General features: G+C 40.4%; 3 protein-coding genes across 5 annotated transcripts; 1 reads left to right on the top strand and 2 right to left on the bottom strand.

The window, feature by feature from the left end:
* Positions 1 to 1,705: 1,705 nt before the first annotated feature.
* On the top strand, positions 1,706 to 10,041 carry irak1bp1 (interleukin-1 receptor-associated kinase 1 binding protein 1). 2 transcript variants are annotated; one of them, XM_057822800.1, is made up of 5 exons: positions 1,706 to 2,009; positions 3,596 to 3,677; positions 3,746 to 3,876; positions 6,624 to 6,938; positions 7,517 to 10,041. In XM_057822800.1, exons 1-4 carry the CDS (start codon positions 1,945 to 1,947, stop codon positions 6,910 to 6,912), a joined length of 567 nt encoding a protein of 188 aa, XP_057678783.1. In that variant the 5' UTR covers positions 1,706 to 1,944; the 3' UTR covers positions 6,913 to 6,938; positions 7,517 to 10,041. The 2 variants fall into 2 exon arrangements, with proteins under 2 accessions (XP_057678783.1, XP_057678782.1); XM_057822799.1 differs by having other exon boundaries at positions 1,729 to 2,161; positions 7,517 to 10,038.
* Positions 7,032 to 17,866, bottom strand: si:dkey-261l7.2 (uncharacterized protein LOC569751 homolog). 2 transcript variants are annotated; one of them, XM_057822801.1, is made up of 7 exons: positions 17,744 to 17,866; positions 14,569 to 14,699; positions 14,109 to 14,198; positions 13,927 to 14,015; positions 11,199 to 11,359; positions 7,704 to 7,817; positions 7,032 to 7,633 (listed from the first exon to the last, which is right to left on the bottom strand). In XM_057822801.1, the coding sequence occupies exons 2-7, from the start codon at positions 14,691 to 14,693 to the stop codon at positions 7,523 to 7,525; spliced, it is 690 nt and encodes a 229-aa protein (XP_057678784.1). In that variant the 5' UTR covers positions 14,694 to 14,699; positions 17,744 to 17,866; the 3' UTR covers positions 7,032 to 7,522. The 2 variants fall into 2 exon arrangements, with proteins under 2 accessions (XP_057678784.1, XP_057678785.1); XM_057822802.1 differs by having other exon boundaries at positions 14,569 to 14,696; positions 17,744 to 17,828.
* Positions 17,867 to 20,202: 2,336 nt separating this feature from the next.
* Positions 20,203 to 26,142, bottom strand: wdcp (WD repeat and coiled coil containing). Its single transcript, XM_057823094.1, has 4 exons — positions 26,027 to 26,142; positions 21,939 to 24,023; positions 21,541 to 21,661; positions 20,203 to 20,831 (listed from the first exon to the last, which is right to left on the bottom strand). The coding sequence occupies exons 2-4, from the start codon at positions 23,757 to 23,759 to the stop codon at positions 20,635 to 20,637; spliced, it is 2,139 nt and encodes a 712-aa protein (XP_057679077.1). The 5' UTR covers positions 23,760 to 24,023; positions 26,027 to 26,142; the 3' UTR covers positions 20,203 to 20,634.
* Between the last annotated feature and the right edge of the window lie 176 nt (positions 26,143 to 26,318).

Below are 26,318 nucleotides of genomic sequence, written 5' to 3'. Positions count from 1 at the left end.
CACGACATATGAAGGATGCTTTCTTCATACGTTTCCCGAAACCAAAAACTCGGAGGAAAAAATGTGAAGAATGAATGAACTTGCGCTGACTTTTAACGGCAGCTCGGTGAATCCATTTACTTTTCATATGCAGTAAACATTTTGTTGGGTTGGCATGGTCTTTCAGAGGACAAAGACGCAGGGGTGAAAGTGGGCCAGAACGGTCAGGAACGTAGTTCTGGTATAAGATTCAGGGTCAGAACGCAGTTCGGGTATAAGTTTCAGGGCTGGAATGCTGTTCTAGTATAAAATTGAGGGCCGGAATGCTGTTCCAGTACACGGTGCTTTGATTCTGAAAATATGACGGCAACTATCAAAATGCTATGTAAGAAAAAAAAATGCTAGGCTGCCACACATGCATTTCATCTCCAGAAAGAAAACAATCTACCAACATCAGATTTTCATACACAGGTGTTAACAACAAGCATAATAAACTGCTTGTGTAGCGTAATCAGTTTCCACTGATATTTATTATTTATTTTATTCCACAGACTGCATGGAGGTTTCCCCAGCTGCTGCAGTTATCCGAGTCTGACGATGATGAGTCACGTCAATGGCGACTGCACGCAGCAAAGCAAAACTCCTGGACTTATTTATGCGTTGAATTGGCTGACATACTGACATGTGATCAGCAGAGATAGTTAGCTCTGATTGGTTCAAATGTGCATGTTTTCTGGAACAGCAAAAAAAAAAAAAAAAAAAAGGTTTAATTGATGCGGAAAAAAAAAAAACGGCAATGCAACATAAAATGGATAAAATCTTAAAGAGCAATGAAAGAGTTGGGAGGCTTATTTATCGTATTTAGTTTTATTTGCTCTGATGGGAAGGTTCAGAACATCTGAGCTGTCAATGTGAACTTTGGACTTCTATTTGTTCATTTATGTTAGGCTACTTATCCATTTCCTTATGATTTAAAAAGTCATTGTTTGCGCGATATTCAAAATACTAGTATATTTCATTTCACTCTGCACAATATATGGTAAGTAATTTGTACTTATTTTTCTGAATGTATGTTACTTATAGCTTCATTATTTAAAAAAAAGAAAATCCCGTCGGGGAGTTCCGGCAAGAAATTCTAGCCACTTTCACCCCTGTAAAGAGGTAAGCCATTTTGATATTATTACTTATTTTTTAGCATGATGTTGTGCCGTGCTGCTTGTCTGACAATGAATGACCTGAAAATAATGAATGAAAATGATATCTGACTGCCAGTTACATTTTCTGTTGTAAAAAAACAACTTTAATAAGGGAGAAGTGTAAATAAATTATAGAATTAAGATTTCTTATCAATGAAAAACTTAAAAGTGTTCGTTGGCTGTTACTGAGTAGCATTTGCGATCACTTCACAAAGCTAACAATATAAATTACCCCAAGAACCGTCAGAGACGTAGGACAACCAGAGGATATAATATATAAGAAAGACAGGGCTGGTTGTAGAGATAGCTTGTTGAAACAGGAGAATGTCATTGTCAGTCGCGTAAGAAAAAGGTGTCAATAAAAAAAGCCTTCGACACTCAAGACATCTCTTTAACTGAACATTTTTATGTTTTTCCACATCTTTGCCAGTGAATTTGGCACCAGGAACATCATTTTCGGAGAGAATTGGTTTGTTTAGCTCTGTAAACATCTCCTTCGACATGATTTCCATCCATTTCCTATCGGGGACAAACGTTCGCGTCTCCCCTCCTTAGCAACAGTAGCTAACCTCATGAATATTAATGAACGGAAGTGACGTATTGCTTGCAGTCCGCCATTCTATGGTGTCGTAAGAAATACTACATTTCCCAAAATGCATTTCTCACCCATTGCCATGGTAGTAGGAAGCCAGCGACACGATGGACAACCGGTTACAGCTAGTACCCGGTGGGATGAAGCCTCTTTCTTTCGTTAGCCAGTTTGCCGTGGATGAACCCGAACAAGGTGTCGTCGAGACACGGGTCGGGAATCGACAGAACCCCGTCGGGAGCCAGGTGAGGGAGCTCCAGGTAACAGGGACAGCAGAGGTTAGCTCCCCGGCAGATAGAGCATCGGTGCGGCTCAGTGTGGGCAACAGCAAGGCGACTGTCAATGAGGTCACCAGTAGCGTGTCAAGGCGACTGGAATACATTTTACAAGCCGTCAGGTACAAAAAAAAAAAAAAAAAAAAAAGACAAAGTGACACCACTTCTCCGACATTTTCTACATTAACTCTTGCAATGTTAGCTTTACGAAGTAAGCTAATATTTACTGAGACAACTGCAGTACTGGAATACTGCCGATAACTCGATTGTACGTTTAGTACATACAGACATAAATACATACAATACAATATTTATTGGTGGACTAAACCTTATTCTTAAATATATATATTTTAGTGGTACTTTACAATTACAAACTTTAACATGAAAACATTCCAAAAGCCCAACTTTGTTTTGAAATGGTAAATTTGTGTTTTTTACTTTAGCAGAGTGTGCAAAATAGTCTATATTGATACTTGTGGACTTGATATTTGTGCATAGGTGGGTAGAGTAGCCAAAAATTTTACTCAAGTAAGAGGAGCGTTACTTCGAAATAATATTACTCAAGTAAAAGTAGTCGTCCAAAAAATATACTCAAGTACAAGTAAAGTATTTGGTGAAAATAATACTCAAGTAATGAGTAACATTGTGAGTAACTGCTTACATTTTTGTTTGATTTTTTGTTGTTGTTTTTTTTTCTGAGCACCAAGTGATTTATATGAACTATTGTTATAATGATACAGTACAATAACCCATTACATAACCACATTAAGCCAAAGAAATATACACGGGGAAAAAAATCACATAAATGAAGCATTATTCATCCAAAGAGCATGATTGCCCTCTGGTGAAGAAAATAGTTCCTAGTTTGAATAGTGAATAGTTCAATTGTGGTTACTATTATGAAATTAAAAGGATCATATCTCCGGTTTTCCGTTGTCAACCGGTGCCAAATAAAGACTGGGAGAGAGGTTAAAATCTGCGCTTTCGAGTCATTTTGAGGGCAGCGCACTATGTCAAATATTTCATTTTTACAGTGCTTTAAAGACACCACATGATTGAACAGGCTGGCGTCAACACAGAGCGGCAAGCTTGCGTCTGATTGGTATAATGGAGTAACATGATTATTGTTGCGACGTCTCATTGGTGAAGTTTGTAGAGTTACTTTTGGCATCGCTGGCAAAAAAAAAAAAAATTATATGTAGATTGTAAGATTGACGTAAGAGTAGCATTTTTTCTTCACAAGTCTACTCAAGTAGAAGTACAGCTTAGTAAAACTACTTTTAGAAGTACATTTTTCTCAAAATGTTTCTCAAGTAAATGTAATGGAGTACATGTAATGCATTATTACCCACCTATGTATTTGTGATTAAAAAAATAAACTGTCCCCTTGAGACTTGCTTGCAGCCGGATAAGGGTATTCCCCAATTCCCATTCAAACGTAGCTGTGATAGGCTCCATCTCCCCTGCAATCTTAAAAGTATAGAAATTTGATGAGTTAATTGTACTGTTTCACTTGAGTAATCATGGAATAATATCTAATGTTCCTTTATGACTAGACAACATGGAGTCCGAGAAGACGACCTCACTGTGAGAAAATTCCTTCACCGGGATGAAGAATTGTATCATATGAATGCAGAGGTAAAGTTCCATTCCGTTAAACTTCATGATATAGAAAATGGCCTGAATTAGTCTTTTTTTTTTTCCAGGTGACTGTCACCTTCTCTGACTTTGAAAAGATGGAGAATGCGTGCAGCATCCTGCTGGAGAAACTGGACAAAAGTGTATTGGTGGGCCAGCCTAAATTTTTCCACAGTGCCGAATGTCTGAACCAAGTCAGGTAAACACACTTTCTTGTGTGCGTTGATGTTGATCTCATTGATGTTAGCTGATTTAAGATGGCAAAAATACTCTGTAGTGATGTCTTACAGTGGACGTGAAAATTCTACACCCCATTCAAATTTCAGGATATTGCGTTCACGGGAGTCAGGACACAACTTTTCAATCACTGGAATCTCAAAAAATACCTCTGCACATACTGTAGTTTCTCTGTATGTTACCAAAGGGTTTACCGTAATTTTCGGACTATAAGGCACGCCTGACTATAAGCCGCCACCCACCGTATTTGACACGAAAATGGCATTTGTTCATAGATAAGCCGCACTGGATTATAAGCCGCAGCTGTCCTCACTGTATCATTGGATATTTACACCAAAAGATTTTAACGGGCAGTACTTTATTTGACTACCATCAAAGACTGCCATAAGACCAAATGAAGCTTTGAACCAATTGGCTGCAAAGCTTCATTGCTTCAAGAAGCTTCATTTGGCAATCACTGCTCCCTTGGGGGAGACAGTCAACCTCTGCTTCCATCTGCTGTCAACACTGTTGTTGTCCAACATGCCTCTTGGCATCCATTGCAGCACTTCAGATGTAAATTACAATTAAAATTCATGTTATGTGCTAATTATTTTCTCAGTTACTGTTCTTCCCCCCCCCCTCGTTTATTAAGACAAAGCAGCGAACAGGAAGGGGTTATGGGGGAAGAGAAGAAAATAAAAGAAACTCAAGGAAAGAAAGAAAAGAAACCAACAACAACAAGAAGCACATTGAGTGCCCACACTAACTATGGATATATTGGTGCTATCGTCAGCTGGATGTACTGTATTTTCGATTGACACCGTGGGGGGGGCTGTTGACCAGGGCAAGAAAGGGGGGGGTCTATAAGATAAGTGATTGGGAGGGGTGGAGTACACAAATCAGCCCTGTGATCTAGAACCTAGTAATCATGTGAATCCCTTGTGAGTGTAAGCCCGTTGACAAATGACCCTATGCTGCCCCATTGCCGAGGCGCCCTACCCGAGCACGCCCAATCACATCCAGCCATGCGCGAGTCAATCAGACATGCGACAGCCACGCAGACGAGCGGAGACACCGCGCCACGGACCCCACCCAGCCAGCCCGGGGGGGCAGCACAGCCTAATTAGTGTTCTAGTTGTTTCAGTAATTGCTAGTTATTGTATTTGGTAACAGTTTATTTGACAGTGGCGTCATAAGACTGTCATAAGACCATCATAACTATTACATGATACTGCCATGAGCATTAATGAATGCCTATGACAGATGTCTTTTTGTGTCTCACTTTTGAATGGATGTAAAAGAGCCGAGTTGGACATAAATGGAGTTAGTGCCATAATTTGCCGGATGACACTTAATGACATCTGTCATAAGCAGTGTTGGGAATAACGGCGTTATTTTTTTAGTAACGGAGTAATCTAATTATTTTTTTCTCGCCGTTACAACACCGTCAAAAGCTGTGCGTTACTTACTCTGAATAAATTGAAGAAACTACCAGCCCTAGCGAGTCTACTCTGCTCTGTTTGTCTTCCAAGACTTTGGGTGCGTTCAGGTTCGAGAATAGCGCACGTGTTTTGTTTTGTGCTTTTTCTTAGCAAAGATATACCACACAGGACGCGCTGGCACTCTTTTTCTTTAATAGCACATATAACTTCAACATTAAAACAAACGTACGGATCTCGGCAGGCCGTGTCTCTAACTCACTCCTGCATTATGTGAGCAAAACAATATTGGCGCCATGTGCACTTTAGGGTGTCTCGGATAATTCTGTATCAGAAAACGACAGCACGTACTTCTTATGTCTCCAGGCTGTTTGTCCCTGCTCATTAAATTAGACAATGCTTTCCAAAGCTCGCTAACATTTCTGTTTTTGCTACACCTGAATGCTTGCCTCGTTCCCATCCTCACTGTCAGCCAGCAAGAATGCTGCCTCCATTTTGAGGACGGCAGACGCTTTGAGGGTGACGGGAGGAGTAGGGGGACGAGGCTACCTGAATGCACCACCTGGATAGATGCGATGGAAGTGATTGTGATTGGCTGAGGGTTAGAGTCATGTGTCATGGTAAGCCAATCAGAGCCGGCGTTTTCACACACAAACCGGAACAGCGCGTACAGCAAACACACACGCAAAACAGATGCAGAGGGATATGATGGCAGAGCATTCAGAGGAAAATTTGTCCTTTACGAGGTGGAGATATAAACACTATATCAACTCAAAATACTTGAAGTACAGCAGGCGATGTCTACTTGATCTGTTGTCTCAGGTTGTGAAAGTTAGATTTAATTGATTAAACTCACTCTATACTGTTTACTGCTGATTGTTATTTTATTATATTGTGTACTGTTTATTTTTGTTGCACTTCAAGTGTAGGATAAATCTGTTGCTGGTGAGGTGCATTAAATATTGCAAGATTCTATAACACAACTACCTGTCTGTTCTTCTCTATTCAACTGACTCGAATACTGCTCAGAAAATTTCTTCTTTTTAAAGTAACGGAAATAATGACTTTCCCTGGTAACTAGTTACTTTTACTCTAGAGTAATTCAGTTATTAACTCAGTTACTTTTTGGAAGAAGTAGTGAGTAACTAACTAATTACTTTTTTAAAGTAACGTGCCCAACACTGGTCATAAGCATTCATTAATGCTCATGACAGTCTCATGTCATAATTATGATGGTCTTAGTCCAAAAATTATGGTATACACTGTTTGATACGGCGTATGTGTGTAGGCAGAGTGCGTGCGTGTCGGCAGTGGAGAACGCCCATCAGAAGGCCAGCAGAGTCAGCCAGCTGCTGGGGCAAACCCTGGGAGCGCCCACCCTGGTGCGAGAGGATGAGACTCAGGAGTGGAAGAGCCACAATGATGATGATGATGATGAAGAGGATGGCAGAAGAAGGCTGGGTCAAGACACTGCCTCCGCCCAGGCTGTCCCGCTTCCTCGCATACCTAGCGTCACCGCCTCCTCGCGGGTGTCCGTCTACTTTCGAATACGTGATGGAAATAGGAAGAAATTCTAACCAAAAAAATGTGTTCTAGTTGGAAGGTAAGATTTGGCACATTTTCATAGCCAATGTATGACTACCAGCTACACCACAGTGTATAATTAATGTGTCTAGAAAATATTCCTTGCCATCAACGTGTTCAACATGTTGTCTTTTATTTAAAGACATGCATTCATAATTATACATTCAAAGCTGTGCATGTATATGCACTGCTACAGTGCAAAACATTTTGTGATATGACCATGAGCAGCTTCTAACTGGGGAAGGGCTGAGCCCTCATGGTGGCTTATAGGTGTCCGAATAAAGTGGAACCTGCAATGTCAAAACAAACTCCAAATTATTAAGTATTTTTTTAGCAATGACAAAGAAAAGCCCTAAACATTTAAACAATTTTAACTGTGGTCAACTTATTTTGGCAAGAATTATTGCACGATGTAAGTTGATCTTTGTTGCTTTAAAACAAAAATAATGAATGGTAAAATATTATATATATGTAACATTTTTTTTCCCTGAGTTCCTATTTAGAGGTTCTACTGTATTTACTGTTGGGACAAAAAGCTGATTTAAAAAAAAAAAAAAGTACTGTTGGCTCAGACTTGTACACGGTTCTGTGTTACAGTCGTCCTCATGAACCGTCATCGACGTCCTCGGGGAAAATTTCTCTCAGCCACGGTTTAGGCACAAAGCGATCGCCGTCGAAATGAGTGAAGAACTTATCCAAGTTGGGAATTTTTGGCTGAAGACACATAACAATTAATATAGATATTTTTGTGTTTTGACTTGTATTGTGATTTTTGTGCTCCTACTCTGGTCCCAGTGAGACGTTGGAGCGCAGTCTGGGGCAGGTAGGCCACTACTATATGGTGAGGACCTGGTCCACTGAAGAAAACCTTGTAATGAGGAGTCTTTGCTGCAACATCCTTAAAGTTATCCAAACATAACATGTCAGGGGTTATGTCAATATACATCATCATCATTTGATGTTTAAGTTATTAAAGCAACACTTGATAACATAGTTTTTGGTGATTTTGGCAACGCAGGTAGACAAAAGTGGTAGTGTTCTGCATAATGGGAGGCCCTGCGCAAGTGTTGGAAAGTCCTGATGATTTTGGCGACGCAGATGGACAAAAAAGGTAGTGTTTTGCCTAATGGAAGAACCTGCGCAAGTGTCGTAAAGTCCTGATTGGTGGTGGAATGTAAACAAGTGAAAGTACTTGGTTACTGTACTTAAGTACATCTTTGTGTATATTTACTGTACTTGAGTACAAATATGAAGTGGTACGTTTTACTTCACTACATTCTAGAGCACGTATCTGTACTTTTTCCTCCACTACTTTTTAAATTGTCGCCTGCATTACACGTTACTTTTGTTTTTTTTCTCTTTGTGAATTGATAGTTTTGTTTTAATGCCTCAGGCGCAATCGATAACCACGTGCAACTATACCGTAATTGAGCACTAGAGGCAGCAACACGAGTATGTGCAAGATTAGGCAGGTGAACAAGATATTGACTAATAAAAGCCAAAAGTGTAGAAGCGCGCCTTCAGATGGGTGCTGCACACTCTTGTACATTAGGTGGTGGTATGCACTTGATACTTGCCTGCAATCTGCCATCAAGCTAAATTTTGGAGTTTTAGAGCTTGTTGAGCTTCTGTTTAAAATGCAGTCGATTTTATTGCTTGTTTTTTCCATTCTGCACCGTTTTAAATAAAAGTGAGCAGTCAATGAATTTTCTGGTTCTTTCTTTCTTTCAATATTGACTCTGATCTCTGTATGTATGTATGTGTATGTATTACGTATATTTGAAAAATATATATATGGCGGAAAACACAGACAAGGTTGAAAAAAACGTTTCTGTTCTTGCACCCCCCTTTAAAATAAACTGCTGTCTTTTAAGCCAAAAGAACTGTTGTGTTTGATAGAACAATACGTCTATATGCTGCCATAGCAGTTTCATGGTGCATTAAGCCCCCAAACATTTTAATTTGTCCGTTTAACCCTGGAGTCCCCCGTTTACAGACGCTGCGCAACCGCTTTTGTTTCAACTCAGCCATAAAAAGAAGGTAAGTAATTATATTTTTTATTCAAAATGTTTATCATTTTTGTCTTAGATTCTTATAATTAATGTCTAATATTTAGTTAAAAAAAAAAAAATCTAAAATTATTTACTCACATACCTGTTTACAGTGCAGTCGATTTTATTGCTTGTTTTTTTTCCATTCTGCACCGTTTTAAATAAAACTGAGCAGTCAATGAATTTTCTGGTTCTTTCTTTCAATATTGACGCAGATCCCTGTATGTATGTATGTATGTATGTATGTATATTTGGAAAATATATATATGGCGGAAAACAGACAAGGTTGAAAAAAAAACCCGTTTCTGCTCTTGCACCCCCCTTTAAAATAAACTGCTGTCTTTTAAGCCAAAAGACCTGTTGTGTTTGATAGAACAATACGTGTATATGCTGCCATAGCAGTTTGATGTGCATTAAGCCCCCAAACTATTTTTAATTTGTCCGTTTTACCCCGGAGACCCCTGTTCACAGATGTCGCGCAACCACTTTGTTTCAACTCAGCGATAAGAAGAAGGTAATTATATTTTTTATTCGAAATGGTTATCATTTTTAGCTTAGATTCTTTAATGTCTAATATTAAGTAAAAAAAAAAAATTATAAAATTATTTACTCACATATTTTAAACTTTGAAACAACACACTTTACAATGGAAAATAATAGTGTCTCTAAATACGTCACGGATAACTACCTTCTAACTATTGCTTAATTAGATTTTTTTGCTACTGTTGCATTTTCCCCCATATCTTAGATGACAAATAATCGTTCTGTACAAAGAAAAATTGAAAAAAAATTATAAAGGGTAAATATTTGAAAAAGAAAATCTCAACCACTCCTTGATGTCTGCGATCTCTGCTTTGCGACCCTTGTTATATTACCGTGTTTCACCCATAAAATCCTCAAAAAGTCCGGCTTTGGCCATTCACAGCTGTGTCTTGACACTCGGTGAGACATGCTACACGGAGTTTTTGGATCGAAACAAGTACGCGATAATATCTTGTTAAAATCATGGTGTCTTTAATTATGCTCTCTCATGCGCTTGACCTCGAGTTAGAGTTTAGGGGTTTTAATTTTTTATTTTAAATACCCTCCTGTTCACATTTTTTCTTCCCCCAGAAAATAGAGATTTTAAGATTTCCAATGATGTGTCACACATGCATAGAGGACAATTCTGAAATCTGGCCAAACTGGGGGTCTCACAGCGTAACTCAAGTCACCAGGGTGTTTTCCGCCATATATATATTTTTGCATCAGGAGAAAATACTTTTACTTGTAAATTTTAAAGCAAGTACTTTGAGTAAAGTTTTTCTTAGATACTTGTACTTAAGAATTTTTTTGCATCTGTATCTGTACTTTTACTAAAAAAGGTGAGTACTTCATCCACCACTGGTCCTGATCTCCTGGTCACCTGCAATAGGAGTGAACGATATTTGTTTTTCCAGTGGCTGTGCAAAGTACGAAAAGCGATGAGGTAATGAATCTCAATTGTGGCTAAATAATATCATATGACCGTAAAATTTAAAGGAGGAAGTGATGTATGCCGTAAAGCAGGCAGCAAATTAGTTTTTTTCTTTTGTGTGTGGCAGCGTTCCTACCACCCTCCTCATTGAATTTGCTTAGTGCAGAGGTGTTAAATGTTTTTTGCTCCAAGATCTACTTTTCAAGGAGACAACCTTCGATTATTATTATTATTATTTTTTGGACCCCCGCTAGCTACCCACACTAGCATACGATCGACGTAATGGGCACCCCCTGGCGTAGGGCCAGTAAAAGTGATGCAGACCCCCAAGGGCTCGGACAGAGGTGTCAATCAACTACTTGTAAGTCGATGTTTAATTACCAAAGTTCAGAATCAAGTTCAGACCAATAGGACTCTCAGATTCCCATTTCCCGTGTCTAGCAGCTGAACAGGACAGGCTAGAAAAAAAATGTTTAATGAAGGTAGAAACGTATTAAGTGTTGCTTTAAAATGTTTCTAGATTAAAAGAAAACAAAAATGGGGAATCAACAGTGAACCCCAATTCATTGTATGGGATACAGTCCAGAACTAATACCAATAGGTGAACATATGGTATCTAAGCTAGGGTAATCTATTTGGCCTTTGGGCCAGAATAAATCCAGTCAACAAAAGTACAAATTAAAATATTCTTTCAACCATTAAAAAAAATTGAGATGTCTACTCCAGTTTTGGTTTCATTTGAATATTTTACTCAATAGTCACACCGACTTACCTCTGTTTTTCTGTAGACCCAGTCTACCCACTTGGTGGGTGCCCTCAGCTCGGTGTCCCAGCTCACTACCACGCCTATCTGGTGGCTCCTGCGATCCATCACCACTTCGCCCACCCGCAGGAAGACGTAAGGTGGCCGTGGACTACGTGCCACCTTAGATGCTGTTGTGACAAAAACAATTTACCATTAGCTTCTTCGGGAGCAGCACAGGGTATCGATCACCTCCAATTCTAATCAGGGTAAGTATAAAACATTGGATGGATGGATTCCATCAGATGACTTGCGGATGTAATGAATGAAGTGTTCCAATTGAATTCTGGTAACACTGGGGAAAAAAGAAATAGCCTCTTTCTGTCAAAATCAGAATGATGAATGAGAATTAGAATGATGGGTGAGATCCAGTGGTATGAAAAAGTATCTGAACCTTTTGGAGTTTCTCACATTCCTGCATAAAATCACCATCAAATGTGATCTGATTTTTGTCAAAATCACACAGATGTAAAAACAGTGTCTGCTTTATTTAAAACCACACAAACATTTATAGGTTTTCATATTTTAATGAGGATGGCATGCATACAATGACAGAAGGGGGGGATAAGTAAGTGAACCCTCTGCATAAGGAGACTTAGGCCATGTCCACACGTAGCAAGTTTTTTTTTTCTTTCTTTTTTTTCCTTTCTTTAAAACGAGGATTCTGCCCTAATTCGTCGGGGAAAAATAATTGCGTCCACACCTGCATGTTTGTGTAGAAAAAAAAACAACTTCCGCAGCCAAACGCTTTCATTCATTTTTAAGTACATTCAAAACAATAAAATAATTGTCCAAATTACCCCTTATTCAATAAGAAGCACAGCAAGAGTTTGTAAGGAAAATGGAAGCAAAAAAGCGCCTATTTAATATACTCCAGATGTAAAAATTGGTCTAATGTGTGACGAGAGGACAAAATTTGTCGCAGCCAGTGACGTAAATCTTCGGTTATCAGTGTCCACATGATGGAGCCACAAACGCAGAATTTGCAAATCTTCACCTTCCCCGTCGTTTTTAAGAACCCTGGTTTAAATCCGCGTGCGCGTGTGGATGATAGGTCAAAATGTAAAAAAATATCTTCTTTTTGCTAAATACCCTGCTACGTGTGGACATGGCCTTAAAGAAAAACTGGAACCAGTTTTTACAAAGCAATTTAAGTCAGGTGTGTGCCCAATCACTGATGGGTGGTTTAAAGCTGCCCTGCCCACTATAAAACACACACCTGGTAAGAATTGTCTTGATGAGAAGTATTGTCTGATGTGCATCATGGTTCGTTCAAAAGAGCTGTCTAAAGACATGTGATCAAGGATTGTTGATTTGTATAAAGCTAGGAGAAGATACAAAACCAGCTCTAAAAGTCTGGATGTTCATTAATCAACAGTCAGAGAAGTTGTCTACAAATGGAGAGAGTTTGGCACTGTTGCTTCTCTCCCAAGGAGTGGCCGTGCACCAAAGATGACGCCAAGAGTTCAGTGCAGAATGCTCAGAGAAGTAAAAAAATAACCGTAGAGTGTCTGCTACAGACTCCACGGTGGAAGCCACTGCTGTCTAAAATAAACATTGTTGCTCGTTTAATGTTCGCAAAAAGGAACTTAGACACTCCACAGAAGTTTTGCAAAATATTTTCTGGACTGATTAAACCAAAGTTGAATTAAATGGGAGTAACACACAACATCACGTGTGGAGGAAAAATGGAACAGCTCACCAACATCAACACCTTATCCCTATCGTAAAGCATGGTGGAGGGAGCATCATGATTTGTGACTGTTTTGCTACCTCAGGGCCTGGACAACTTGCAATCATTAATGGAAGAATGAATTCAAAAGTTTATCAGGATGTTTTGCAGGAAAACCTGAGGCCGTCTGTCGGACGTTTGAAGCTAAAAAGAGGATGGATGCTGCAACAAGACAATAATCCAAAACACAGTAAACTCAACTTTAGAATTGTTTCAGAGAAACAAAATACACATTCCGGAGTGGCCAAGTCAAAGTCCAGACTTGAACCCCATTGAGATGTTGTGGCATGACATGAAGACAGCGATTGATGCAGGACATCCCAGGAATCTGACTGAACTACAGATGTTTTGTAGAATGAAGAATGGGCCAAGATTAGTCCTGATCGATGTGCCAGACTGATCCTCAGCAACAGAAAGTGTCTGGTTGAAGTTATGCTGCCAAAGGGGAAGGGGGGGGGGGGGGGGGTTACAAAATATTAAATGTGATGGTTCACTTACTTATTTTTCCCCATTTAGTCATTGTTATGGTGTTATGGTGTTATACTTGTATAGCGCTTTTCCATACTATCCTCATTAAAATATGAAAACCTACAAATGTTTGGGTAGTTTTCGTTCAAGCAGACAGTTTTTTCATCTGTGTGATTTTGACAAAGATCAGATCACATTTGATGGGGATTTTATACAGAAATGTGAGAAATGCCAAAAAGTTCAGATACTTTTTCATACCGCTGTAAATGATGCCCCCCCCCCCCCCTTGTCATGTCTTTTAGCCATTCAGTTCTGAGTATTTCAGATGGCCCCACTTACTTGACCTCCATCTAACTGGTGGTTTTAGGGGTGAAATTACTGAAGCTCATTCATCGTTAATTTTTGCTTACAACATAGAGCAAATATTCTGCATACGAGATGTAGAAAATTGTTACTTGTGGCAGTTGTGATTTAGGGTACCATTGTACGAGCGCTAACCTCCAAAAAATCCCTGATCGTTGTCAAACATCATGGGTTCTATATCGCTCAACTGGTATCCATCATCTTCTTCCATATTGAACACAGACCTTCACAAATGACACGATAATGAGTTCAGATGCCATAGGAAGTGAGCACGTTTTCAAGAATTGGAGAATTTAAAATGTTGTCGAAGTACTCACGATACTTTGGAAAGCTGCAACTTGACCCAGTCGCTCCATACAGAAACGTTCAGGTAAGAACTGCGCCACTCTTTCCACTTGTGAATAAACCTGTAACATCAACACCGCAACACTTAAAATGAATGAGTTTATTGCCTCAGCGAATGGAAGTCAGATTTTGGGGCGGCATTCCAGGAACAAGTTAAAAAAAAACAAAAAAAACTTTGCATGTACTTTTTACTGATCTTTTCCTAGTTTGTTACCTTTAGTGTTTCTGTCTTGTACAAACCAAAAATTCCAATGAAGTTGTGAGGTGGTGTGATGAATAAATAAAAGCAAAATATTATTTGTAAATCATTTTAGGAAGGTAATGGAATACAAAGTATTTAATGTACAGATTGATGAACTTTTTTTCTTTCTTTCTCACAATTTACTGGTCCATCAAAAAATGCATTGTATCATGTGACTTTTTCTTTCATACTTTGCTGATGAGTGGAAGCGCTGTGCCGGTGTGCTGCCGCTCCATTTGAGAATAAGGTACTGAGCAGGGAAGGCGGACAGGAGCAGCACCAGCTGCATAACTGCTGTGAAGGTCAGCTGTGGCATGACCTACTAGAAGGAAAAACATTTTAACCCTCAAAGACCTGGAACATGAAGCAATTATCGGAGAATCCCAAAATTTGAAAAATAAGGTCCTAATGAAACCTTTTTTTCAAATTTGTAAAAAATGTCAAAATGAATATACGTAATAAGCGCTTTAATATCTATAACCCTTGCTAAATCATGTTTTTCTTTTTCATGGAACCTGCAGATGCATGTGTTGACTTGCAGCCATCATTTTTTTCCAAAAAGAAATGTCAAAATTCTGAATTACTCTCAAAATCATGAAATTTTAGGTGTATCAAATGTGATACATTTGGCAATAAAGGGTTAACCAAGATGGTAATTTAACTTTTCCAATCACCTATCGCTGTCAATGACACAGAAGATTGAACTTTCACTGCCAGCCCACCCAGTTTAAATTGAATGGACGACCGCCGCAGTCAAGAGTTTCGTTCCGCTATGTGACTTCAGAACAAGCACATAAAACAGGAAGTCTATTATAATGTGTTATGACACCTAGTTTCAAGCCTGTTGACGGGGGAGGGGGGGCAACCAGATATGTTGTCCCGGGCCTCAGGACCACAGGGGCCCCTGAATGACCCTTAATTCATTTGACTTTACATTCACATAAAGTGCCCTCCATAATTATTGGATTTATAATAATTATGTGTTTTTTAGCTTCTAATATATATTTTTTTATTCAAATAATATGGGACCTTAATGGAAAAAAAGAGAAAAATCCAACCTTCAGTACAAGTGCATTTATTCATTGGGGAAAAATCCCACATAAAGAAATAATTATTTGACATCAAATAATGTTTTTCACAATTATTAGCACCCCTGGTGTTAATACTTTGTACAACTCCCTTTTGCCGACAAAACAGCACCTAATCTTCTCCTATAATGTTTCACAAGATGTGAAAAGACAAAAAGAGGGCTCTTCAGCCATTCCTCTTTGCAGAATCTCCCTAAATCATCCAGAACCCTGGGTCCTTTCCTCTGTACTCTCCTCTTCAGCTCACCCCACAGGTTTTCAATGGAGTTGAGGTCTGGGGACTGAGATGGCCATGGGAGGAGCTTGATTTTGTGTCTGGTGAACCATTTCTGTGTAGATTTGGCCATATGTTTAGGGTCATTGTCTTGCTGAAAGACCTAGTGACGACCCATCTTCAGCTTTCGGGCAGAGGGCAACAGATTTTGATTTAAAATCTCCTGGTATTTCAAAGCATTCATGATGCCGTGCACCCTAATAAGGTTCCCAGGGCCTTTGGAAGCAAAACAGCCCCACAGCATCACTGACCCACCCCCATACTTCACAGTGGGTGTGAGGTGCTTTTCAGCATGCACATCTTTCGTGGCACGCCAGACCCACTTAGAGTGTTTGTTGCCAAAAAGCTCAATCTTGGTCTAATCTGACCAAAGCACACGGTCCCAGTTGAAGCCCCAATACCGCTTGGTGAACTCCAGACGTTTGCGTTTATGATTGTGAGTGAGGAAAGGTTTTCTCCGTGTATGACTCCCAAACAGCTTGTTGGCGTGTAGACAGGCGCACTCAAGGCTACACTACGTATGTGCCCTGAAGCAGGAAATTAAAATCTGTTATTGTTGTCGTCATAAATCGGGTGCGCAGAAAAGAAAAGAAAAAGAGATGAAGATTATAGAGGTGAACGAGAAAAAACGATGAAGTTTTTAAAAGGGAGACAAGAAGCCAGAGAATTAGGGCTAGAGTTGGCTGTGGACGGTGATTTCGGTAAGTGAACAACAGCCGCTAACACTGAACGTTTCCATACGCAATCACCGTGACCAAAGCCCGATTCGAGTCTGTCACCGGCCGCTTGTAGCTTATTGAGCTGGGGTATGACGAGACATGCTGCTCGCGTTGAGCCGAGGAGAGAGAAAGTGATGCGAGATCAGCGATATATATTAGTCTGTGGGTAGCAGGTGCGTGAGGCTGAACAGACTCTGGTCTGGCGGCTGGATTTATCTTGGGTTTACAACCTACTGTGTATTATGGCGAACGCTAATACGAATCCATATATAATAAAAAACTACCAATGCTCCACCATATTACAGGGCAGGCTTAACAACCTAGCCATGCCCTTCACTGAGCGTGAGCTTGTTCAAAAACTGGATTTCACTGATTTTATAAATGACTTTGCTGTCAAAAAATCTAGGCGCATCACTGTTTGAGGGGGATAACCCCAGGGATGTGGAGGGGGCAGGCACAGGATGTTAAGTTATACTGTTTTGTAGCTTAGCAGGCAGGCATAGCACTTTCAGTTGTATTGTATTGTAACCTATTTGGGACAATAGATGGAAATAATTTCTTTATTTTGTGGCACATCACATTACGGTCTGTTAAATTTAACTGTCCATCTCAAATTAAATAATTTGAGAATTCCCACTGTCATTGCTTGCAAAGCGTTAAAAGTACTGCGTATGTTGTCGTGACAAGCCAGTGGCAGCGGTGGGTTGGGGCGGCCCTATAATGGTCTCTTGTCCCTGGGCCCCTTCAAGTCTGTTGACAGCCCTGCCTAGTTAGCTCGCATTCATGATATTATTTTAAGTGTAACCCCCACATTATCGTTATGTGCACGTTTTGGGTGTATTATCAGTGTTTGCGTTGACTGGGCCCTGGGAAGAAGTTGAAATTTGAGCGGCTCAAAAAATATTTTTGTGGTATCAATTTTTTGAATTGGGTGACTGAAAACTGGTCAAATATATATTGAAAATGACATATTTTTAAATTGATTTATTGTAATTAAAATTAAGTTGTTTGTAAGTCACAATTTTAATGACACTGCATATTTATTGGAATTTTATGTACAGTATTTTAATCATTGAGTTCTGTGACTATAATATCATGAATTATAAATAAATAATAAAATTATAATGTTATTATTCCAAAAATTAACATAATTTAATTGACTTTTTTTTTTTTTACTGGCGAGATGAAAAATGTTCAGAATAACTTTATTTGCCCAGTTGTGCCTGACCGACCTCCAATGGTCAAAACCACTGATAATGAAGTTGGGTGAATTTGGGTTTCTCACCTGGTTTTGACTTCAAATCGTCTTATTCTTGCTTTTTCTTATACGGTTCCTCCGCATATAGCCACCTGTCTGTTGACATGCCACAAGTGGGCAGGACACAAAGCCAAAGCATGTGAAGTTTCAACCAATCGCCAAGGCCCACGGTCTTACATGTGACCTCTCCGGGGAAAGCCACGTCATTAGAGTTGAAAGGGAGAAGAGAAAGTCACACGCCCAAACGCAACATAGAACACTTTATTTTGCGAACAGCGCACGTCAACGTTCCCGCCATATTGAGTGTACACAGTTTTAAAACTTCGACTGGTTGTCAGTGGTCGCCACAGCGTGTTGCTCATATTTGTTTGGCAATATTGGGAAACAAATGATAATTTGTCACATTTAACTCAATAATTATGCTTCCATATTTAAAATGTACATTTCTCATCAACAGTGGGTGTTATATAACTGTAATAACTACTTTTTATGTGATTACCTGTTACATATCATACGGATTACCGCAATTTTCGGACTATAAACCTCTTTTTTCCCCCCTCATTTTGATTCCTACAGTTTATAGTCCAGTGCGGCTTATTTTTTATTTGGGTTAATAGATAACACTGTTGACAGCGGGTTCATAAGACTGTCATAAGACCGTCATAATTATGACATGACACTATCATAGGCATGCTGGTCATTAAGTGTCATCCGGCAAATTACGTCACTAACTCCCAATTATGTCCAGTTTGGATCTTTTACATCACAGGTGTCAAACCGATTCCAGAAAGGGCCAAGTGGGTGCAGGTTTGCTTTCCAACCAATGAAGAGGACACCTTTTCACCAATCAGATCTTTTACATGTGTAATCAGTTAAACTTTGTCAGGTGCTGCTTGTTTCAGTAGGAAGTTCATTGGTTAAACTCTCTGCACGGTATCGGTTGGAACAAAATCCAGCACCCACTTGGCCCTTTCTGGAATCGGTTTGACACCTGTGTTTTACATCCATTCAAAAGTGAGATCATTTCCCGGATAATACTAAATGACATCTGTTATAAGCATTCATTAATGCTCATGACAATGTCATGTCATAATTACGATTGTCTAATGACAGTCTTATGACACTACTGTCAAATAAAGTGATACCAAATACCATAACTTGGAATTAATTAAACAACTGGAACAGTAACTGAAGAAATAATGAGCACAGAACATGAATTTTGATGGTTAGCGCTGCAATGCATGCTAGGAGGCATGTTGGATGACAACAATGTTGACAGCAGGGGGCAGCAGAGGTTGACTGTCTCCCCCAATGGAGCAGTGATGGCCGAAGGAAGCTTCTTGAAACCATTAAACTTTGCAGCCAATTGGTTCAAAGCTTCATGGTGGTTCATTTGGTCTTATGACAGTCTAATTTTATTTTTATATATTTTTTAAATTTTATCTTAATTTTATCAGGCAGCCTCATTGAGATTAATATCTCTTTTAAAGAGAAGCCTGAACACAAAGAAACATTCACAAATATCAAACAACACAAAATACACTAACGGAAACGGTTACAATAATCAGTAAAAACATCAGACAAAAGAGATTTAAAATCACCAAGATGAATGATTGACTGTGGTTTAAGAGTGATTTGCAATTCGTTCCATTTAAGAGGAGCATAGTAGCTAAAGCCAGTTCTGCCAACATTAGTGCGAGTGGATGGAATGTTTAGGGTTAAGTAGTTGGATGATCGTGTTTTGTAATTACTGGATTTGAATGACAGGAGAGATGTGAGGTAGTTCGGAAGTTTGCACAGTAAAGCCTTATAGATGAATAACATGATATAGATATTTCTTCTTGACTGTAGTGAGGACCAACCAACGTTTTGATAAAGGGTACAATGATGAGTGTAGAAATTGTCATTGGTGATGAAACGTAGTATATAGACCGGGTTTAACTGTTGAAGAGTTGATGGAGCTGCATGACAGTACAGGATGTCCCCATAATCAAGAACAGAAACAAAAGAAGATAATACAATGGTTTTTCGGTTAGAAGTTGACAGACAGCCTTTGATTCTATACAGGAAGCTTAGTTTAAATTTACGGATTAGATGATGAATATGAGTTTTGAATGATAAATTACTGTCAATCCAAATTCCTAAGTATTTGTATGAATCTGTGAGAGTAATTTGAGTCCAATTTAGGGATTTGATTCCGGCTAATGAACCTGCTGTCAAATAAAGTGTTATCGGTGAATATCTTTTGGTGTAAATATCCCATAATTCAGTGAGGACAGCTGCGGCTTATAGTCCAGTGCAGTTTATCCATGCACAAATGCCGTTTTCGTGCCAAATTTGGTGGGTGGCGGCTTATAGTTGGGTGCGCTTTATAGTGCAAAAATTACGGTAAACATTAATTAGATTAAAAAATAAGATGTTTTTCATGTCCACAAACATAAACATCTAATTAAAGCTAAAAACTGTAGGCATAGCTCGAGGGGGATTCAAGCTGGTTTTAATCACGTTCCCAAAATTGACAGTTTTTTGTACCTTTTCAGCAATTATATTCAAACATGTATTGTGCACTTACAAACAAATCTCTGAATTCACAATAGCGGCTCTTGAAGGAGCTTCTGTAGAAATGCTGGATTACATTGGTTTTCTCAGGAAATTCCAGAAAATGGCAAGAAATGGTCTTTAGACAACTCAGGGATTTACACTAAAAGAACAGGCACGTGCATACATAGATATAGCCAATAGGTGGTGCTAAATCCCAGAATGAAAAAGCGCTCATAGCCTTTTGGTTTGGGGGCATAATTTTGCAGTATCTGAAGCTTGCACCTATATTGTGTTTTCATCACGACAAAAAAAAAAAAAAATTAAACAAAGTTAAGTGTGGGAACTACTTTATTGACGAAGTGGTCAAACGCCATAAACTACGTGGATCCCTCTGCCGTGGTGGTGTTGGGGTTGTTGCTGGGGACCGGACTGGGCGGGCAAGAGGTCTCTGGGCTTCCAGGGGTGCGCAAAGTGGATTTGCGCTTGCCGTTGCGTATAGTGAGCTCGTCTTTGGACTTAAATGTCAGGGGTACAAAGCCGTCTGCGTCGGCAACCAGGACGATCCACAGGGGACCTGAAAACACAACAACAAAACCACCAGGCAGGAATTTAGTGTAGTGGTTTCGGCCTGTTACATGCGAATGAACTAAGCTGCTTCTGTTTAAAAGCTTCTAATCCGTCCCTGGCTGCTAATCACATCCAATTATACCTCAAACACATGAGAAAAAACAATGTTTATAAGATTCAAATCAAAGTAAGGCTAATTTTTAAAAAACAGATGGCCCATGTGTGTGTAAAATTGAATCTGAAATTAATATTTAAAATGGATTATATTTTTAATCAAGCGATTCACTAACATCGTCAAATGCTGTAGCGAAAATAAATATTTGAATAAAATATACATTTTATTTTAAAATATCAAAATAATAAAAGTATGTAATGGAACAATGAGTTCATGTGTCCTTTTCGATAAAAATATTCAAACGTTGACACATATTTATAGATGATAGATTTATTATAATCAACCAACTTACTTACGTACTTTTACTTTTATTTACATGTATAATTTAATTGACAAAAAAATAAAAGAAAAAAATCCAATGTGATTTTTTTTAAAGTACAATGGAATAAATGTTTAAAATATAAAACAAAAAACAAATTTAGAAGGAAAATCACTACATTTATTCAACAGTTATCAGACTCTTGATGATGTGAATGACTGTTGGGCTGACACGTTCACTGGGGAAAAAAAAAGTTTATAGCATGCTGGATTGATTACATACCATGCAACATCTCCACAGCTGTGAGGTTGAAAAGCTCCAAAAGCGCGCGAAGACACAGCTTGCCATCACACAGCAGTACGGGGCGCCGCTCGTCGATGAAGACGTTCTCAGACAGCTGCTTCTGCGGGAAGCAGAACACACGTAAGCACCGCAATGTCTAAATTAGTTTAATGAATTCCGTAACCAAACTCATAACTCAGTAAATTAACGAATTGGTTTTATAAAGTGTAATTTGAGACAAAGAGAGTCACAAAAATAAGTGTGTCTGTGCCCTTAAGAGGCGGGGCTTATTTTGTGAGCTTCAGAACGCGAGTTGTGGCCTACAGCAGCACCTACGGAATATTTCATTTTGTATTAGTACAAAACAACGAGGCGTTTAGATATTACCCAGAATGTACCTGGCATGTGATGTTGAGGTAAGGGGGCTCTGAGGCGGCCGGGTAAGAGCTTGGAACCTTCTTGCCGTTTTGGGCGTACTCTCGGATCTCTCCCAGACACTGCTGCACCTCTGCGAAGCGAGTGAACAGCCGCTCCATGTTGAAGATGAGATGCTCCATGGCTCGCTCCCTGGAGGATCCGCCTGACGGGGCCTCCAATGGAACCTCCGGTCGAGGCGATCCAGCTCGGCTAGAGTCCCTACTGGTCGGGCCGCCTGCTGTCAGGGTGGCCATGCGGCCGATGTCCAAGTTCTCCGCGGCGACAGAGGGGGTTCTTTCCGAGGAAGAAAAGTCCACAGAGCTGGTCACAGGACTAGATTCGGGGCTCCTTACCTCCTCCACAAGCCTTCGTCTGTTCCCGGGTGAGCGGGAGCCGACTCCCGCACCGGGCAGAACCAAGTCCTTTATACCCTGTCGCTCCCTGTCCTCCTTGGGCAGGTGCTCTGAGTGCCTTCTAATCCGTGTCATATTAGAAGTAGGCTCTACGTTAAGAAGGGAGGGGGCACCCTCCGCGTCAAACTCTTTAGCCACCAGGCGCAGAATGTACTTTTCCGTGTTAGAAGATGGAAGGAAGGCAGGGTCGACGGACTTTTGCCGGCCGACCATCATCAGCAGGACCTTTTCGCTGAGGAAACAGACTCCCTTGGGCCTGTCGGCGGCCTGAAGCGAAATCTGCTGGATGTTGGGCATGGCCGATGTAGTGATGCGGTACACCAGCACCATGTTGCATGTGTTGGATGCCACAGCCACAGTGGAAGCGCGCGGATCGAAAGCCACCAAATCCGGCACCAGGATGCCTGGGATACTGACTTTACGGGTGGTGACCACCTTGCGCTCGTAGGTAATCAGCACGAGGTGCGAGCAGTCCTGACCGGAGCCTGTCACTGCGTCCTTGCGCTGCAGGTGGATAAGCGGGCTGGGGTCCGACCGCCGGTGCCTGGCCAAGAGGTGGGTGAGGTCCACGGGGCCTGAGGTGGGTGTGTGGGACCTCTCAGAAAGGTCGAACGATAGCCGTCTGGAGTCTGGGGATAGGTCATTTTCTGGCGTATGGTCTCGCGAGGGGTCCACATCAAAGGCCATTCCGGCGTTCAGCCCGCACAGCTTCTCCAATGGCAGCTCCGTCGCTACTGCAACCTGAGAGTCCCCTGTTGCCTCGATGGCGCAGATGTAGCCCCCAATGTCAAAAATGGGACAGAAGGAGCAGGACATGAGGCTTTTGTGGATGTCGTTCCAGATGTAGGAGTGGAGCGCGGTACCGATAGCCACCACCAACCGGGTGCCATCTTTAGTCCAACATGCGCAGTGGATCAAACCGCTACCCTTAATATCCGCCTTGGTCCTCCTGTTGTCCACCCGGACTGAAAACAGCACTGAGGCATCCCGCTTAGTCAAAAGGGCAAGAATGTCCATTTTAGGGTGCCATACGCAACCCTGCGCGAGCAATGGGAACGGCTCACTCATCTCGCAGGTCTGCGTGCACAACAGCTTGTTCTGTTCCAATGCACTGAGCTGCAGCTGCCACACGCTTACATGCTTCTTGTGCTGCACGGCCAGCAGGGCGGGTGAGTCGGGACAACACAGTGGGCCCCAGTGGAGCCCCAAGACGTGCTCGAACTGACCGATGACGTTGGTATCGCCGAACTTTGCCTCACCGCGCTGAAAGTAGAGCGTTGTCAGGCACACCTGCTTTCCATCAGTCCAGGCTACGCCGTGGACGGGGTGGATAGCCTGGTGCAGCGTGTTGATGCCGCTCCGCAGCAGCTTGGCCTTGCCCAGGTCCATCCCGGCGAGATGGCGGCACAACAAATCTGAGCGGCCGCTAGCTCCTCGTCCTGCAGATTAGATCCAGCAAAGGATCTCTCCTGGGTTTCCTTCAAAGTAGGCGTCTTAATCCGCTCTCCTGAGTTGGGTCACAGTGACGAATGCTGATAGCCGATTAAAGCGCAATGACCTCGATACGGTGCTCGCGACCTTTCAGGAACTGAGGCCACTGATGTTCACTTAATCACGTGTTGGGAGGAGCCATTTTGTCTTGGGAAGGAGTTGCTGAAGGAGACAAGTGAGAACATTTCATGCAAATTTCAAAGAGAGGTTAATATGTTGGGAATACTCATTCATTCATTCTCCATGCCGGTTTTCTTTCTAATTGAATTTTTTGCTGTACTTAACTGAGAAAATAATGAATATTTAAACTAGGGCTGTCAAAATTATCACGTTAACGGGCGGTAATTAATTTTCAAAATTAATCACGTTAAAATATTTGACGCATTTAACGCACATGCCCCGCTCAAACAGATTAAAATGACAGCACAGAGTCATGTCCATTTGTTACTTGTTTTTTGGTGTTTTGTCGCCCTCTGCTGGCGCTTGTGACTGATTTTATGGGTTTCAGGACATAAGCATTGTGTAATTATTGACATCAACAATGGCGAGCTGCTAGTTTATTTTTTGTTTGAAAATTTTACAAATTTTATTAAAACGAAAACATTAAGAGGGGTTTTAATATAACATTTCTATAACTTGTACTAACATTTATCTTTCAAGAACTACAAGTCTTTCTATCCATGGATTGCTTAAACAGAATGTTAATAATATTAATGCTATCTTGTTAATTTATTGTTATAATAAACAAATACAGTACTTATGTACAGTATGTTGAATGTATACAGTGGTACCTCTACATACGATCGCTTCGACACACGAACTTTTCGACATCCGACGTAAAATTTGACTCGCCATTTGTTTCTACATCCGACGACATGCTCGAAATACGACGACAATGGCAGCACCGCAGACGAATGCATGGCGGATTTTCTTGTGTGACAAATCCACACAGGTTTCAGAAAAGGTTGGTACAGGTGGTGAAACAAGGAAAAAGTTGACGCTTACCTTCTAAATGAAGATGCAAATGACAGAAAAATATGAGCGTAGGGTGGGCATCCGTGAAATGGCTCAACAATACATCTCCACGGTCCTCCTCCGACCATCGTTCGCCAGTCTTTATAAGTTAAGCTGACAATTCTTATTGTGGTAACATCTCCAGAGAAATCGCCAGCTTCGCCACGTTTTCATCATTTCTTTCACAACTTATTCAACACAAAACGCCTGCTGTCTGCCGCAATTGACGATGTTCTCAAGAAAGCATTGAAAGCGAAAGTAAACTTTCACCCGCTCCCCTCCCCCTTTGTCACGTCAGCGCCGCGGTGCCTTCAGGTACAGAAAAAAACGTCCGCCTTATTAGAACCCGTTTCGTTACACTATTACAGGAATTATTATTATTATTATATTATTAATCCGATTTTTATTTATTATTTATTTGTTTTGCTATATGTAATTGCCATTTGTAATAGTACCAGCAGTATTTTTTAAGGATTTAGTGCAGGTTTTTGGGCTGTGGAACGAATTAATGGAATTATAATGTATTCCTATGGGAAAATCCTGCTCGACATACGACCATTTCGACTTACAAACAAGCTCCTGGAACGGATTAACTTCGTATGTAGAGGTACCACTGTATATCCGTCTTGTGTCATATCTTTCCATTCCAACAATAATTTACAGAAAAATATGGCATATTTTATAGATGGTTTGAATTGTGCTTAATTACGATAAATTAATTTTTAAGCTGTAATTAACTCGATTAAAAACTTTAATCGTTTAACAGCCCTAATTTAAACTATATACCATACACAATAGCGAGCATACCTCTTTTAACCCTACGCTGTAGCGCTGGTGTAGCTCACCCATAATTCAGATTTTGGCTTGCCACACTAAACAGCTTGAAAATTGAACAACTTATTAAATGGGGCTAATAAGTCATAAGTCAAATGACTGTGCTTGGATAGACTTTTTAGTAAAAAAAAAAAAAAGCAATTTTTTCCTGTCGTTTCCCAAGGTCTCCAATTTAAAGAATTCCCGGGGTTCAACAACTCTAAAAACTGCACTACTGTTGAATTTTGTAACATGAATGAACCTACTATGCTCTAGATCCACATTTAGATAATATGGACATAAACAAGGAAAAATAAAACGATATAAACAACACGTACTTTGTCGATTTAACTTCGCGTAGTACTCACGCAAAGGTGCGTCTTGTTATACGGATCGCCACATTTGTAAACCACGATGCTACTGTTTACTAATCTCAACCCGGAAGTGATTCTCGGGCACCATAACCAGAGGTGCATCATGGGAGGCGTAGTTCAGCAGCAGTTCTGGCATTTATCCAACGTATTTCATCGCTCGAAAGATACGTTTGCCCGCATATTCCAATTTGAACAATCTAAAGGGCCCTAGTGTACACGCCGCGCCCGATGATTGATATTTAATAAACCGCAATTA

This window comes from Corythoichthys intestinalis, chromosome 19 (genome assembly GCF_030265065.1).
Source record: "Corythoichthys intestinalis isolate RoL2023-P3 chromosome 19, ASM3026506v1, whole genome shotgun sequence".
Lineage (NCBI taxonomy): Eukaryota > Metazoa > Chordata > Actinopteri > Syngnathiformes > Syngnathidae > Corythoichthys > Corythoichthys intestinalis.
This window is presented reverse-complemented; position numbering and strand designations above follow the sequence as displayed.

Bases quoted from the DNA above. Each gene is read 5' to 3' on its own strand.
- si:dkey-261l7.2 (XM_057822801.1), bottom strand. From the start codon at position 14,693: ATGCCACAGCTGACCTTCACAGCAGTTATGCAGCTGGTGCTGCTCCTG. The intron at 14,016-14,108 runs GTGAGTACTTCG...TCATTTGTGAAG, and splicing joins TTGCAGCTTTCCAAAGTATC to GTCTGTGTTCAATATGGAAG. The intron at 7,634-7,703 runs GTAGGAGCACAA...ATGTGTCTTCAG, and splicing joins AACGTCTCACTGGGACCAGA to CCAAAAATTCCCAACTTGGA.
- wdcp (XM_057823094.1), bottom strand. From the start codon at position 23,759: ATGGACCTGGGCAAGGCCAAGCTGCTGCGGAGCGGCATCAACACGCTG. The intron at 21,662-21,938 runs GTACATTCTGGG...TGCTTCCCGCAG, and splicing joins ACCTCAACATCACATGCCAG to AAGCAGCTGTCTGAGAACGT. The intron at 20,832-21,540 runs GTATGTAATCAA...TTGTGTTTTCAG, and splicing joins AGCTGTGGAGATGTTGCATG to GTCCCCTGTGGATCGTCCTG.
- irak1bp1 (XM_057822799.1), top strand. From the start codon at position 1,875: ATGGACAACCGGTTACAGCTAGTACCCGGTGGGATGAAGCCTCTTTCT. The intron at 2,162-3,595 runs GTACAAAAAAAA...CTTTATGACTAG, and splicing joins TACATTTTACAAGCCGTCAG to ACAACATGGAGTCCGAGAAG. The intron at 3,678-3,745 runs GTAAAGTTCCAT...TTTTTTTTCCAG, and splicing joins TGTATCATATGAATGCAGAG to GTGACTGTCACCTTCTCTGA.